Below are 17789 nucleotides of genomic sequence, written 5' to 3'. Positions count from 1 at the left end.
AAGATCTGGTGCAACCAATTACCTTCAGAAGTCACATCATTAGTTAGATTGCACACAGGTGACTTTATTTAAGTGTCACATGATCTGTCACATGATCTCAGTATATATACACCTGTTCTGAAAGGCCCCAGAGTCTGCAACACCACTAAGCAAGGGGCACCACCAAGCAAGCGGCACCATGAAGACCAAGGTGCTCTCCAAACAGGTCAGGGACAAAGTTCTGGAGAAGTACAGATCAGGGTTGGGTTATAAAAAAATATCCGAAACTTTGAACATCCGACGGAGCACCATTAAATCCATTATTAAAAAATGGAAAGAATATGGCACCACAACAAACCTGCCAAGAGAGGGCCGCCCACCAAAACTCACGGACCAGGCAAGGAGGGCATTAATCAGAGAGGCAACAAAGAGACCAAAGATAACCCTGAAGGAGCTGCAAAGCTCCACAGCGGAGATTGGAGTATCTGTCCATAGGACCACTTTAAGCCATACACTCCACAGAGCTGGGCTTTACGGAAGGGTGGCCAGAAAAAATCCACTTCTTAAAGAAAAAAATAAGCAAAACGTTTGGTGTTCGCCAAAAGGCATGTGGGAGACTCCCCAAACATATGGAAGAAGGTACTCTGGTCAGATGACACTCAAATTGAGCTTTTTGACCATCAAGGTAAACGCTATGTCTGGCGCAAACCCAACACCTCTCATCACACCCAGAACTCCATCCCCACAGTGAAGCATGGTGGTGGCAGCATCATGCTGTGGGGATGTTTTTCATCGGCAGGGACTGGGAAACTGGTCAGAATTGAAGGAATGATGGATGGCGCTAAATACGGGGAAATTCTTGAGGGAAACCTGTTTCAGTCTTCCAGAGATTTGAGACTGGGACGGAGGTTCACCTTCCAGCAGGACAATAACCCTAAGCATACTGCTAAAGCAACACTTGAGTGGTTTAAGGGGAAACATTTAAATGTCTTGGAATGGCCTGGTCAAAGCCCAGACCTCAATCCAATTGAGAATCTGTGGTATGACTTAAAGATTGCTGTACACCAGCGGAACCAATCCAACTTGAAGGAGCAGTTTTGCCTTGAAGAATGGGCAAAAATCCCAGTGGCTAGATGTGCCAAGCTTATAGAGAAATACCCGAGACTTGCAGTTGTAATTGCTGCAAATGGTGGCTCTACAAAGTATTGACTTTGGGGGGGGGTAAATAGTTATGCACGCTCAAGTTCTGTTTTTTTTGTCTTATTTCTTGTTTGTTTCACAATAAAAAATATTTTGCAAGCCACTGTATTTTACATATGGGTGGTCCCAGGAATCGAACCCACTACCCTGGCATTGCCATGCTCTATCAACTGAGCTACAAAGGACCACTGTTTGGTATGTCTGATCAAAAGTAGTGCACTATATAGGGAATAGGGTGTCATTTGGGACTTACTCATAAACAAACACTAGGCCTATACTCAAGAATGTGGTGTCAACACTGACAGGGTCAGGCTGTACAGAGCCTGGGAAAACGTAACCACCTAAACATGTGGGGTATTTTATCCATCCATGAGTTGTTTTTTCCCCCTCTCCTCTCCTGGGCAAATTCTTAAAAAACCTCCTGGTTTGAACCCCCTCAGTACAGTACAGTGTCCTAGCTACCACAGCTCTGAGACTGAAACCCCATCCAAAACACAAACCTCTAGGCTTTACCCAGGGTACTGGTGAGGATCTGTGAGGACAAGAATGCTATAGTTAAACCTTAGCAATATGGCTAACATTCCATCTAACCTATCAGAGGAAAAAGTGGAGTTACTGCCATATTGCGTCCATATAGCTTACTTTTCTAACTAATTCAGATCTGGGGGATAGGGGCTGTTTCTGGACAGGGCCTGAGACTGAGCAGAGACTGCAGGCTGTAGTTCCATGGGTATGGGAGAGATACCACCTGTACCAACAGACACAGGGATGACTGCATGTTAGCAGTATTAATACCAACAGACAGGGAGACTCAGCATGTTAGCAGTATTAATACCAACAGACAGGGAGACTCAGCATGTTAGCAGTATTAATACCAACAGGCAGGGAGACTCAGCATGTTAGCAGTATTAATACCAACAGACAGGGTGCTCAGCATGTTAGCAGTATTAATACCAACAGACAGGGAGACTCAGCATGTTAGCAGTATTAATACCAACAGACAGGGAGACTCAGCATGTTAGCAGTATTAATACCAACAGACAGGGAGACTCAGCATGTTAGCAGTATTAATACCAACAGACAGGGAGACTCAGCATGTTAGCAGTATTAATACCAACAGACAGGGAGACTCAGCATGTTAGCAGTATTAATACCAACAGACAGGGTGCTCAGCATGTTAGCAGTATTAATACCAACAGACAGGGTGCTCAGCATGTTAGCAGTATTAATACCAACAGACAGGGAGACTCAGCATGTTAGCAGTATTAATACCAACAGACAGGGAGACTCAGCATGTTAGCAGTATTAATACCAACAGACAGGGTGCTCAGCATGTTAGCAGTATTAATACCAACAGACAGGGAGACTCAGCATGTTAGCAGTATTAATACCAACAGACAGGGTGCTCAGCATGTTAGCAGTATTAATACCAACAGACAGGGAGACTCAGCATGTTAGCAGTATTAATACCAACAGACAGGGTGCTCAGCATGTTAGCAGTATTAATACCAACAGACAGGGTGCTCAGCATGTTAGCAGTATTAATACCAACAGGCAGGGAGACTCAGCATGTTAGCAGTATTAATACCAACAGGCAGGGAGACTCAGCATGTTAGCAGTATTAATACCAACAGACAGGGAGACTCAGCATGTTAGCAGTATTAATACCAACAGGCAGGGAGACTCAGCATGTTAGCAGTATTAATACCAACAGACAGGGAGACTCAGCATGTTAGCAGTATTAATACCAACAGACCGGGAGACTCAGCATGTTAGCAGTATTAATACCAACAGACAGGGAGACTCAGCATGTTAGCAGTATTAATACCAACAGACAGGGAGACTCAGCATGTTAGCAGTATTAATACCAACAGACAGGGAGACTCAGCATGTTAGCAGTATTAATACCAACAGGCAGGGAGACTCAGAATGTTAGCAGTATTAATACCAACAGACAGGGAGACTCAGCATGTTAGCAGTATTAATACCAACAGGCAGGGAGACTCAGCATGTTAGCAGTATTAATACCAACAGACAGGGAGACTCAGCATGTTAGCAGTATTAATACCAACAGGCAGGGAGACTCAGCATGTTAGCAGTATTAATACCAACAGGCAGGGAGACTCAGCATGTTAGCAGTATTAATACCAACAGACAGGGAGACTCAGCATGTTAGCAGTATTAATACCAACAGACAGGGAGACTCAGCATGTTAGCAGTATTAATACCAACAGACAGGGAGACTCAGCATGTTAGCAGTATTAATACCAACAGACAGGGTGCTCAGCATGTTAGCAGTATTAATACCAACAGACAGGGTGCTCAGCATGTTAGCAGTATTAATACCAACAGACAGGGAGACTCAGCATGTTAGCAGTATTAATACCAACAGACAGGGAGACTCAGCATGTTAGCAGTATTAATACCAACAGACAGGGAGACTCAGCATGTTAGCAGTATTAATACCAACAGACAGGGTGCTCAGCATGTTAGCAGTATTAATACCAACAGACAGGGAGACTCAGCATGTTAGCAGTATTAATACCAACAGACAGGGTGCTCAGTATGTTAGCAGTATTAATACCAACAGACAGGGAGACTCAGCATGTTAGCAGTATTAATACCAACAGACAGGGTGCTCAGCATGTTAGCAGTATTAATACCATATGGTCAAGTGTACCTAAACAGAAGCCTAATAAGACAGATGGCTATTTCTGAATAGACTAGGTCTAAGTCTTGGAGGTTTACACATAGCCTGAACCTGTTTTGCTGTAAAATGGCTATGATATACTCAAATAATTACTGCAATCTTGATTAAATTATTTCATCTACTATTACTTTTCTTTTGGGGATCCAAGTATTCTACAATGTCATTGAAAATGTAATAATTAATTAACATGATTAACTAGGCAAACTCAGGAGAGGAAATGTAGTCTAATCTACACTAATGAAATCATGATTCTATATTGCTGTTGTCAAGTTGTTTACACTGTAGTCCTATATCATGCTGAACTAGTAACAGAGTTTACACTGTAGTCCTATATATCATGCTGAACTAGTAGCAGAGTTTACACTGTAGTCCTATATATCATGCTGAACTAGTAACATAATTTACACTATAGTCCTATATCATGCTGAACTAGTAACAGAATTTACACTGTAGTCCTATATCGTGCTGAACTAGTAGCAGAGTTTACACTGTAGTCCTCTATATCGTGCTGAACTAGTAGCAGAGTTTACACTGTAGTCCTATATATTGTGCTGAACTAGTAGCAGAGTTTACACCGTAGTCCTCTATATTGTGCTGAACTAGTAGCAGAGTTTACACTGTAGTCCTATATCATGCTGAACTAGTAACAGAGTTTACACTGTAGTCCTATATCATGCTGAACTAGTAGCAGAGTTTACACTGTAGTCCTCTATATCGTGCTGAACTAGTAGCAGAGTTTACACTGTAGTCCTCTATATCGTGCTGAACTAGTAGCAGAGTTTACACCGTAGTCCTCTATATTGTGCTGAACTAGTAGCAGAGTTTACACCGTAGTCCTCTATATTGTGCTGAACTAGTAGCAGAGTTTACACTGTAGTCCTATATATTGTGCTGAACTAGTAACAGAGTTTACACTGTAGTCCTATATATCGTGCTGAACTAGTAGCAGAGTTTACACCGTAGTCCTCTATATTGTGCTGAACTAGTAGCAGAGTTTACACTGTAGTGTTATATCATGCTGAACTAGTAGCAGAGTTTACACCGTAGTCCTCTATATTGTGCTGAACTAGTAGCAGAGTTTACACTGTAGTGTTATATCATGCTGAACTAGTAGCAGAGTGTAATGATGAAATGTCATAGTATTGTGAGGACAGAGGTAGACTTGCTAGATAATTAGTTTGGGGCCATGAAGTCTACATTCCTTGTGTTGAAGTAGATTAGTGATGGTTAGGGTAGTGTGAGTGATGGACAGGATGTAGTGACCTGGGGGCAAAGGTTCATAATAACAGAGTCAGGGAGGCCTATGATGGTTTCCAGATGTATGTGAAAGGAAGATGACCAAGGGTGTATAAGGTAGAGTGTTTCCTTTGTTAGTGAGTTGGAAACGTCAAAAGGCAAAGCTCTCCCCTTTGGTGTCTCTAACCCGGTACAGATCATTAAACATTTGCATTAACTGTCTACAAAGTGTCTAAGTATATCCTTACATTCGTAATCACTTGATACCTAGAAACTCATCATAACACAGAGTTTACACTGTTGTCCTCTATATTGTGCTGAACTAGTAGCAGAGTTTACACTGTAGTCCTCTATATCGTGCTGAACTAGTAGCAGAGTTTACACTGTAGTCCTATATATCGTGCTGAACTAGTAGCAGTTTACACTGTAGTCCTATATCATGCTGAACTAGTAGCAGAGTTTACACTGTAGTCCTATATCATGCTGAACTAGTAGCAGAGTTTACACCGTAGTCCTCTATATTGTGCTGAACTAGTAGCAGAGTTTACACTGTAGTCCTATATATCATGCTGAACTAGTAGCAGAGTTTACACTGTAGTCCTATATATCGTGCTGAACTAGTAGCAGAGTTTACACTGTAGTCCTATATATCGTGCTGAACTAGTAGCAGAGTTTACACTGTAGTCCTATATATCATGCTGAACTAGTAGCAGAGTTTACACTGTAGTCCTATATATCGTGCTGAACTAGTAGCAGAGTTTACACTGTAGTCCTATATATCGTGCTGAACTAGTAGCAGAGTTTACACTGTAGTCCTATATATCGTGCTGAACTAGTAGCAGAGTTTACACTGTAGTGTTATATCGTGCTGAACTAGTAACAGAGTTTACACTGTAGTCCTATATATCATGCTGAACTAGTAGCAGAGTTTACACTGTAGTCCTATATATCATGCTGAACTAGTAGCAGAGTTTACACTGTAGTCCTATATATCATGCTGAACTAGTAACAGAGTTTACACTGTTTTATTTATTTATTTTTATTTTATTTAACCTTTATTTAACCAGGTAAGCCAGTTGAGAACAAGTTCTCATTTACAACTGCGACCTGGCCAAGATAAAGCAAAGCAGTGCGATAAAAACAACAACACAGAGTTACATATGGGGTAAAAAAACAAAGTAAAAAAAAATACAACAGAAAATATATATACAGTGTGTGCAAATGTAGCAAGTTATGGAGGTAAGGCAATAAAAAGGCTATAGTGCAAAATAATTACAATTAGTATTAACACTGGAATGCTAGATGTGCAAGAGATTATGTGCAAATAGAGATACTGGGGTGCAACAGAGCAAAATAAATAACAATATAGGGATGAGGTAGTTGGGTGGGCTAATTTCAGATGGGCTGTGTACAGGTGCAGTGATCGGTAAGGTGCTCTGACAACTGATGCTTAAAGTTAGTGAGGGAGATAAGAGTCTCCAGCTTCAGAGATTTTTGCAATTCGTTCCAGTCATTGCCAGCAGAGAACTGGAAGGAATGGCGGCCAAAGGTGGTGTTGTCTTTGGGGATGACCAGTGAGATATACCTGCTGGAGCGCAGACTACGGGTGGGTGCTGCTATGGTGACCAATGAGCTAAGATAAGGTGGGGATTTGCCTATCAGTGATTTATAGATGGCCTGGAGCCAGTGGGTTTGACGACGAACATGTAGTGAGGACCAGCCAACAAGAGCGTACAGGTCACAGTGGTGGGTAGCGTTTGGGGCTTTGGAGACAAAACGGATGGCACCGTGATAGACTACATCCAATTTGCTGAGTAGAGTGTTGGAGGCTATTTTGTAAATGACATCGCCGAAGTCAAGGATCGGTAGGATAGTCAGTTTTACGAGGGCATGTTTGGCAGCATGAGTGAAGGAGGCTTTGTTGCGAAATAGGAAGCCGATTCTACATTTAACTTTGGATTGGAGATTCTTAATGTGAGTCTGGAAGGAGAGTTTACAGTCTAACCAGACACCTAGGTATTTGTAGTTGTCCACATACTCTAGGTCAGACCCGTCGAGAGTAGTGATTCTAGTCGGGTGGGCGGGTGCCAGCAGCGTTCGATTGAAGAGCATGCATTTAGTTTTACTAGTGTTTAAGAGCAGTTGGAGGCTACTGAAGGAGTTTTGTATGGCATTGAAGCTCGTTTGGAGGTTTGTTAACACAGTGTCCAATGAAGGGCCAGATGTATACAAAATGGTGTCGTCTGCGTAGAGGTGGATCTGAGAGTCACCAGCAGCAAGAGCGACATCATTGATATACACTGAGAAAAGAGTCGGCCCAAGAATTGAACCCTGTGGCACCCCCATAGAGACTGCCATAGGTCCAGACAACAGGCCCTCCGATTTGACACATTGAACTCTATCTGAGAAGTAGTTGGTGAACCAGGCGAGGCAGTCATTTGAGAAACCAAGGCTAGATATAGAGATGTAGTCCTATATCATGCTGAACTAGTAGCAGAGTTTACACTGTAGGTCTATATCATGCTGAACTAGTAACAGAGTTTACACTGTAGTTCTATATCATGCTGAACTAGTAGCAGAGTTTACACTGTAGTCCTATATCGTGCTGAACTAGTAGCAGAGTTTACACTGTAGTCCTATATCATGCTGAACTAGTAGCAGAGTTTACACTGTAGTTCTATATCATGCTGAACTAGTAGCAGAGTTTACACTGTAGTCCTATATCGTGCTGAACTAGTAACAGAGTTTACACTGTAGTCCTATATCATGCTGAACTAGTAGCAGAGTTTACACTGTAGTCCTATATCATGCTGAACTAGTAGCAGAGTTTACACTGTAGTCCTATATCATGCTGAACTAGTAGCAGAGTTTACAATGTAGTCCTATATCATGCTGAACTAGTAGCAGAGTTTACACTGTGGTCCTATATCATGCTGAACTAGTAGCAGAGTTTACACTGTAGTCCTATATCATGCTGAACTAGTAGCAGAGTTTACACTGTGGTCCTATATCATGCTGAACTAGTAGCAGAGTTTACACTGTGGTCCTATATCATGCTGAACTAGTAGCAGAGTTTACACTGTAGTCCTATATCGTGTGAGTAACAGAGTTTGAGCAACTTGGCAGTGTGTGTCTTGCCATTATGTAACAGAGGATCTAAACTTGTTTGATGCAAAGCTGAGTGATTGCAGTCAGTACAATGCTGTTTGTAAGTAGTGTGTGTGTCCATTCCACTGATCTTAGCGGTCTCATCTATGACAAAGATTTTACTCTAGTCTGTTCAATGCCTATGGGAAGGAAGGAAGGGTAGTAGTCTATAGGTCTGACTGTGACAAAAAGAAAGGTTCATTCTTCTAGAACACCCTGCTGGATATAGGATATCTGTAAAAGTGACACCAGAGACGTATTCAGTAGTAACCAAACAGAAGAAAGCGCACTGAAACGAGGAGGTAGGCTACTATCTGAACCAGTACAATAAGAAACGCAAATCTTCCTTGCAAAATGTTTTCCATTACAACACGTTTTACTATGTGTAAATGTAAGACTACGGTGTGCACTAATGATTACTACCCAGCACTAAGAACAACTAGGCCTAAACAAACTAGGCCTGATCTAGGCCAATGAATCCACTGCTTTCTGTGTCGATGGTAACGTTAACCACCAAGGCCTATAGAGGAACAGGTCATGTGTCAGATGATCACATGACCGTTATGACATAACCTTGTTATTAATCTTCCAGCGTTAAGAGCAAACATAAAAGCTTTGCTTTATGTAAGAGCCGAGAGCAAGCCATGTGGTTTTCTGTGCATGGATAATGATATTACTGAGAGGACGCATCAAAGTGAGAGTGAAACTCAAGCTAGGCACAATCTGGAAAATGTATGTGGAGGAGAGTAGTTCAACAGATACAATGACAAACCGTTGAATATGATCTTCTGAAATTCAATGTTTGACCACATATAATAAATAATTTGTTAATCAAGGATTTTGTTAAATGAGCTATGATTAGCCTAGCCCAGTTGACATGAACATACCTTTTCTTATACGTGAGGGATAAGGCCTTCCAGTAGTCAATCTCCTCGTCTTTTGAAGTAAATTTTGGTATCATCTCTGTGTCCATGGTAGAACAACCTGAATAGGAGGTAGAGGACAACAACATGATCATCTGGTATCATCTCTGTGTCCATGGTAGAACAACCTGAAGAGGAGGTAGAGGACAACAACATGATCATCTGGTATCATCTCTGTGTCCATGGTAGAACAACCTGAAGAGGAGGTAGAGGACAACAACATGATCATCTGGTATCATCTCTGTGTCCATGGTAGAACAACCTGAAGAGGAGGTAGAGGACAACAACATGATCATCTGGTATCATCTCTGTGTCCATGGTAGAACAACCTGAAGAGGAGGTAGAGGACAACAACATGATCATCTGGTATCATCTCTGTGTCCATGGTAGAACAACCTGAAGAGGAGGTAGAGGACAACAACATGATCATCTGGTATCATCTCTGTGTCCATGGTAGAACAACCTGAAGAGGAGAACAACATGATCCTCTGAAGCTAGTTAATGACAGACATATCCTGAAATGGATCTAACTAATATTCTGGAATGGATCTAACCAAGACACCGACTGTCTGCAACCAAAGTATTCTTGGCAATTTAACTACTGAAATTTGAATGGATCATAAAGTGCGCAGAGGCTTCTTTCTTCAACAGCCAATCATTTCCCTTGGCAATGCCCTGAGGCTCCACCCCACCCACCCCCCCCCCCACCAACCCTGTGTCCCCCTGGGCAAGGTAACAGGGTTGCCATGTTCGCAGTTTCCCTGTAAATTTGGCTACTTTGAAAATTATGTTGCGGGTGAAAATGTATTGGTTGAGGGTTGCAGGTTTCTAGGCTACTTTTAAATTGCACCGCGGCAATTTCTTAAAAATATACACTACCGTTTAAAAGTTTGGGGTCACTTAGAAATGTCTTTGCTTATGAAAGAAAAGCAATTTTTTTGTCCATTAAAATAACATCAAATTGATCAGAAATACAGTGTAGACATTGTTAATGTTGTAAATGGCTATTGTAGCTGGAAACGGCTGATTTTTTATGGAATATCTACATAGGCGTACAGAGGTCCATTATCAGCAACCATCAGTCCTGTGTTCCAATGGAACGTTGTGTTTGCTAATCCAAGTTTATCGTTTTAAAAAGGCTAATTGACCATTTGAAAACCCTTTTGCAATTATGTTAGCACAGCTGAAAACTGTTGTGCTGATTAAAGAAGCAATAAAACTGGCCTTCTTGAGACTAGTTGAGTATCTGGAGTATCAGCAATTGTGGGTTTGATTACAGGCTCAAAATGGCCAGAAACAAATAACTTTCTTCTGAAACTCATCAGTCTATTCTTGTTCTGAGAAATTATGGCTATTCCATGCGAGAAATTGCCAAGAAACTGAAGATCTTGTACAACGCTGTGTACTACTCCCTTCACAGAACAGCGCAAACTGTCTCTAACCAGAATAGAAAGAGGAGTGGGAGGCCCCGGTGCACAACTGAGCAAGAGGACAAATACATTAGTGTCTAGTTTGAGAAACAGGTCCTCAACTGGCAGCTTCATTAAATAGTACCCGCAAAACACCAGTCTCAACGTCAACAGTGAAGAGGCGACTCCAGGATGCTGACCGTCTAGGCAGAGTTGCAAAGAAAAAGTCATATCTCAGACTGACCAATAAAAATAAAAGATTAAGATGGGCAAAAGAACACAGACACTGGACAGAGGAAGATTGGAAAAAAGTGTTATGGACAGACGAATCGAAGTTTGAGGTGTTCAGATCACAATGAAGAACATTTGTGAGACGTAGACCAAATGAAAAGATGCTGGAGGAGTGCTTGATGCCATCTGTCAAGCATGGTGGAGGCAATGTGATGGTCTGGGGGTGCTTTGGTGGTGGTAAAGTGGGAGATTTGTACAGGGTAAAAGGGATCTTGAAGAAAGAAGGCTATCACTCCATTTTGCAACGCCATGCCATACCCTGTGGACAGAGCTTGATTGGAGCCAATTTCCCCTACAACAGGACAATGACCCAAAGCACAGCTCCAAACTATGCAATAACTATTTAGGGAAGAAGCAGTCAGCTGGTATTCTGTCTATAATGGAGTGGCCAGCACAGTCACCGGATCTCAACCCTATTGAGCTGTTGTGGGAGCAGCTTGACCGTATGGTACGTAAGAAGTGCCCATCAAGCCAATTCAACTTGTGGGAGGTGCTTCAGGAAGCATGGGGTGAAATCTCTTCAGATTACCTCAACAAATTGACAACTAGAATGCCAAAGGTCTGCAAGGCTGTAATTGCTGCAAATGGAGGATTCTTTGACGAAAGCAAAGTTTGAAGGACACAATTATTATTTCTATTAAAAATCATTATTTCTAACCTTGTCAATGACTACATTTCCTATGCATTTTGCTATATTTCCTATTCAAACTCATGTCAAGGACATATCTAAGTGACCCCAAACTTTTGAACGTTAGGGTATATTGTGACCTGCTGCTGCTGACTATCAGGCAGTGAGGCAGCCTGTTTCTGAGTGAGTGCGTGAGTAACTAAGTGAGAGAGTGAGTGTCCAATAGGGAGGGGGGGGTGTGTTGAGACTGAGCGCTGCAGCAGGCAGCTGAGTCAGGTGATTGGTGGGGAGGGGGAGGGGTGTGTGTTGAGACTGAGCGCTGCAGCAGGCAGCAGAGTCAGGTGATTGGTGGGGAGGGGGAGGGGTGTGTGTTGAGACTGAGCGCTGCAGCAGGCAGCAGAGTCAGGTGATTGGTGGGGAGGGGGAGGGGTGTGTGTTGAGACTGAGCGCTGCAGCAGGCGAGTGAAAGGAGCAGCGTGTGTACGTCTGACAACTTGACACCAGTTGTAGGTAGGCTATCTAGATTGTCATTATGGAGACACCTATTTTCCATAAAACATATTAACACTGTAGAACTGATGCGGATCAAGAAATAAGGCGACAAAGCACAGGAAAACTACTTGAGGCGCTCTAGAGCGCGTTAGATAAATTCACTCGGAGGTGGTTTAAACTGCATTCTAATGTCGACTTTGCTTATGGAAAACCATATCATGCGAAGGTTTTTACGCATGCTCAGTTCTTGGGTCTCGAGCGCTGTGCGAGTGGACATTTTAAATGGAAGTTATGGAACTCCCTCGCGTGCTTCTGTTCTGGGGGAAACTCCACAATGAAACTGACATTAAATGTGGAGAATGATACATTTGCATCTGTTTGCCATCAAGTAGCCTATTAATGTATATGCCTATGTAGGCTACTGTAGCCAATAAATATGTTGAAATGACCATATCACTGGAGTCATTGCAAATCAATTTGTGAAACTTGTGTAGCCAACCTGGAGCTGGTAAATTGATTTAATAAAACAGCCTATAACTTCAGTTTGTTGTTGTACCCTTGTGTTATTATGCAATTATTAATGGCCATGTTTAGTTAATTCAATTGGAAGTTATCAATTGTGATCATGGTCACAGCTCTATCGCAATTGCTGATCAGATGTTGTTAGAATGCATTAGATTGAAGGTAAAACACTGGCTGTTGTTGACAAGCATAGGCCTATTCAGTTCACATCCATATTATTAATATTCAGTGATTGAAATTACGACACCATCCTCAGTAGCCTATTCCAGCAGGCTAGAATTGGGTCACGGAAGCACTTCTCACCTCGCTATTCATGTTGAATAAATTAGTCTGTCAATTTGAACTAAGCAAGCTGCTAAAATCGTTCATCTTACATCTTGGCTAGGCTACTTAAGGCTATCTACAATTAGATGTAGGCCTATCAGGGGCAATAGGCTACCTGCATCTAGTTAACCAAACCTTGGTAAAGTTGAATTACAGTCATAAAGCCAGATTTTAGTCAGTAGACCTAGCCTATTGAAATGACAAGTCAATCTCCCAAATAGGCCATTTATAACGCTTTGCATTCTTCATTATCATCTGGCACAATTGCCAGAAAAAAAGTTTAATAAGGGTGAATTATCTTGTGACATATTCAAATTCCTTTATTAGTCACGTTAGCTCGCAAGAATTATCCTATTATTTTGATGGAAAACTGAATTTTGCTTCTAAGATCGTTAGAAGTTAAACCAATATTCCTTCTTAATTCGCTTGATAACGTTATGGGAAAATTGTTTATTGGCTAAAATGTGGCAACTCCTCTCTTGCTGCGGACAAAAACTATGTGCCTACTTTTCAGGCCTTGTGGGTGGGTTTTGAGTAGTCATTGGGCTATAAATGTTTGCTAGACCTGGCAACACAGAGGGGACACAAAGCCAGAATAGATCTGACCAGTAATGAGAGGGTTAACTAACTGCCCAACTGTGGTCATCCTGTCATCACAGTTACTCAAGACCCACTGACTTCAGTTCAGCCTCCCTCCACCTCCACCTCTTCTCTAACAACAAGGGCCTGATCCACTGACCCAGCAGCAACACAGTAAGGAGATGTAGGATGCCCCTAGTCGGCCCCACAGAGCCCCTTCATACAGACCACTGCCTCCTCATTAAAACGTCTAACCCTTTTTGTTTGGCCACAGCGGACGGGACATGTTTTCAAAAAGCTTAATTAACTTCTATTCATGGCCATTTTGTGTGTTGAATGCCAATCATAATCACATGGAACAGAAGTAGTGTGGAAATCCTGAGCGGAAGTGTTGTGGTTGGGCCAAAGCCACTTCAGAGGGTGGATGTCTAACCTGTGATTAAACCCACACACATCTGTTTGGTCCAATGTGTGTGTGTGCTGTGTGAGGTTGAACAGCAGGGAGTCCCCATCCCTCCCAGTGGCTCCAGGAATAGGCAAGGCTACTATTGATCATCTCTGGTTTAGAGGGATTTCCAGCATGCATGGGTCAGTCACCTCAACCCGTCCCAACAGCAGCACTTTAAAGCTGCACTACGCAGAAATCGCTGCACCATTTCCTGGTTGCCAAAATTCTAATTGTTCGCCTAATTTCAGTTTGTGACACAAAACAAGCAGTCATTGTGTAGAGAATCATTGTAGCATCTAAACCACTGAAATATATTTTCCATAACCCAATCTATTCTATTTTTAGCTGACTGAAGCTGGTGTACAAAACTGAAAGCAAAAGACGCAGAAAGAAAAATTCAGAACGGTAAGCGTAGAAATAGCGCACACAGAACAGACTTACCGCTTCTTAGACTTGCTTTCAACGGGAATGACGTCTATAACTCACATTTCTATGTGAATTTGGTCAGGTCGCCCAAAAAGTGTTGTAGCTTGGGTGGGTTAGCGGTCCAGTCAGCCACCCCAACACCAGCACCGTCCTCTACACTGCACTCTGGTTAACACCAGGACGGACAATCAGGTTGCGTCCCAAATGGCACCATATTCCCTTATAGTGCACTACTTTTGACCAGGGCCTATACAGTCTATAGCCTACCAGTCAGAATATAGCCTAGTAAATAAGCAGTTCCAATGTAGGCCCTACATGCAGAACTATGTGCTACCAAAAACAATTAAAGTATTCAACAAGACAGAAAGTCAAATGGCTTTTAATTCAGTTTGACTAGGTGAAAAATCTGTCGATGTGCCCTTGAGCAAGGCACTTAACCCTAATTGCTCCTGTAAGTCGCTCTGGATAAGAGCGTCTGCTAAATGACTAAAATGTAAATGTAAACAAGGGAGAGTCATCTGTCAGTTAGACAGGTCCCAGGGGTCATGTGGTCAAAGGGAGAACAGCTGTTCTCTCTCACATTCCTCTAGGTGTATGGTATGGTGTGGTATGGTGTGGTATGGTGTGGTGTGGTATGGTGTGGAGTGGAGTGGAGTGGAGTGGAGTGGAGTGGAGTGGAGTGGAGTGGTGTGGTGTGGTGTGGTGTGGTGTGGGGTGGTGTGGGGTGGTGTGGTATGGTATGGTATGCAGAGCGTGAGTGTGTGTGTGAGTTATGCAGCTCAGGAAACTGTGGCATTACACCCCTATCTTACTGCTGGGACTGAGGGGGTCTGAGGAGAGAGTCAACAACACCAGGGTGGAGATTGATGCCTGGTGATGTAATTTAGTGGCAAATAACTGGATTGTTTATTGAAGAGTGGTTTTGATACTGTCAACATAGCCTAGTCTTAGCTGAACTAGGCTAATGATAGTATAGCCAACATAATGATCTTAGCTGAACTAGGCTAATGATAGTATAGCCAACATAATGATCTTAGCTGAACTAGGCTAATGATAGTATAGCCAACATAATGATCTTAGCTGAACTAGGCTAATGATAGTATAGCCAACATAATGATCTTAGCTGAACTAGGCTAATGATAGCATAGCCAACATAATGATATTAGCTGAACTAGGCTAATGATAGTATAGCCAACATAATGATCTTAGCTGAACTAGGCTAATGATAGCATAGCCAACATAATGATCTTAGCTGAACTAGGCTAATGATAGTATAGCCAACATAATGATCTTAGCTGAACTAGGCTAATGATAGTATAGCCAACATAATGATCTTAGCTGAACTAGGCTAATGATAGCATAGCCAACATAATGATCTTAGCTGAACTAGGCTAATGATAGTATAGCCAACATAATGATCTTAGCTGAACTAGGCTAATGATAGCATAGCCAACATAATGATCTTAGCTGAACTAGGCTAATGATAGCATAGCCAACATAATGATCTTAGCTGAACTAGGCTAATGATAGCATAGCCAACATGGTGATCTTAGCTGAACTAGGCTAATGATAGTATAGCCAACATGGTGATCTTAGCTGAACTAGGCTAATGATAGTATAGCCAACATGGTGATCTTAGCTGAACTAGGCTAATGATAGTATAGCTAACATGATTTAATGTTATTAGGCTACCATGTGAACTACACATCCATTGAGGTGAAATAGCAGTCAGAGCGATGAGAGCTGTGAGAGAGGAAGGTTTGAAAACTTAAGTCCATCTATTCATCACAGAGAAGCAAAAGACATGAATGTGAGTCTCAATAACAGACTAGCTGTTGTTGCCATGGTGATAAATAAGACTAATCTTTAGGCTACACTCAGCTGGCAGTAGTGTGTTGTGTTCATTTACAAACAGCTAGCTAGGATATGAAAGACAAAACCAGGTTCACTCACTGTCAGTGATTTTCAGCACAGAAGTCTCAGCTTCAGGAAAAGGTAGACAGATTTTTTTATCTGTTTTTGAACCCATTCCAGTGCAGGCATGTTGGGTGGCATCCTGGTGTGCAGAACACATGGGCTTGTGTCCCAAATGGCACCCTATTCACTATTAAATGCATTACTTTTGACCAGAGCAGTGGGCCCTGGTCAAAAGAAGTGCACTATATTGGGAATAGGGTACCATTTGGGCTGCAGTATGGAGACTCTACTACCAAGCCAACAGCAGAGGAACCATCTGGTTATATTTACCCATGGTTTAGAGCAGGGTATGTTAACTAGCGAACAGAGGAAGCTAGTGGAGTCTGTTTTTTTTCTGTCTGTCTCCACTCTCCTTTTGGCTTCATCTTTTCCTCTGATGTGGATGACATCTCTCTGTCTGGCTGCTTACTCTAAGTGAGAGTGGGTGAAGCACTACATGGGCTCACACCAAATTCTCTGTGAGTTACGTTATTTCCAGGAAACTAAAATCCTCCCACTTCCACCAGAGGTCTGGGCTGGGATAGGCTAGTTGAGGGTTCAGGGCTGGGATGTGTGTAAGTGTGTAGGCAGGTTGTGCAGCAGACCACCAGACATACTGGGGAATGCCCTATTTGGTAGAGATCTTAGACCGTTTTTACACTAGGTAGCTACATGTGGCTACCGGTTAGCACCATTACATTGGCTTTCACAGGAGCAGGTTAGGCTCCACAGAACAAAGCTGTAGCTACAGTTGAGGTGAAATTCTTACTGTATGAAGAATTAAGACACATCCACCCCTAGCGTTATGATGATAATTACAACATTTGCATTACCTGAATATCAGGTGGCGAGAAACATTCTAGGCTAAAGGCCACATTATTACATCAGATCAACTGTATTTAGTGTACAGTAGTTGGCTGACCATGTACAGTCAGTGAAGGACAAGGTGAGGCAGAATAAATAGGACGAGGTATCCACAGGCAACGAGGCCGGTAATCACGCAGTCCTAACGTTAGTCACCTCTAGCTGGTTCCATGGCTGAGACCGACTAATAGTAACAACCGGCTTTTTTGCTTGTCATACGAAACCACCAACAACAGACAACACAAAATGTCAAAACTGTCTGATACTGACTGTTTGTTTCCACACAGTAAAACATGTGTAATTAGTAAACAAGAAAATGAAACCATTAGTTCGTCAATATCACAGTGTCGCTAAATCAAATACATAATTATTAGCTAGCCATGGCACCAAACCGCACGTTCAACAACCTATTTTCAGCTGTCACCGTTTGGTCGTTCAAAGCTTGCTTGCTAAAGTCGAAAACACAGGTTAACTAGCTAGCTAGCTTTCGGTAAAGTAACCAACGTAAATATGTCAATCACTGTCCTTACCTGGGCATGTCCAATCCGTGTGTCTGTCTCCAGATTCAGTTACAGTCACCACATCTTCTGTCCTGGACTGTCTTCATCGAAATGTCTGTCTGTCTGTGTTTAGAAAACGCCAACGCGACTCTCGG

At 42.3% G+C, this 17789-nt stretch overlaps 1 protein-coding gene across 1 annotated transcript in view; it reads right to left on the bottom strand.

The window, feature by feature from the left end:
* LOC311104401 (nuclear distribution protein nudE-like 1-B) overlaps nt 1-17737 on the bottom strand; it is a 30122-nt gene extending 12385 nt beyond the window's left edge. Inside the window, exons 1-2 of the mRNA XM_084146219.1 lie at nt 17665-17737; nt 9160-9256 (exon numbers count right to left, since the gene is read on the bottom strand). Coding sequence (XP_084002345.1) covers nt 9160-9245 — 86 coding nt within the window. The 5' untranslated portion in view covers nt 9246-9256; nt 17665-17737. The remainder of the gene's footprint in view (nt 1-9159; nt 9257-17664) is intronic.
* Nucleotides 17738-17789: the final 52 nt, after the last annotated feature.

Source organism: Coregonus lavaretus, assembly GCF_964263955.1.
Source record: "Coregonus lavaretus genome assembly, chromosome: 28".
Classification (NCBI taxonomy): domain Eukaryota; kingdom Metazoa; phylum Chordata; class Actinopteri; order Salmoniformes; family Salmonidae; genus Coregonus; species Coregonus lavaretus.
Note: the sequence above shows the minus strand (reverse complement) of the source record. Positions and strands in the feature narration are given on the sequence as shown.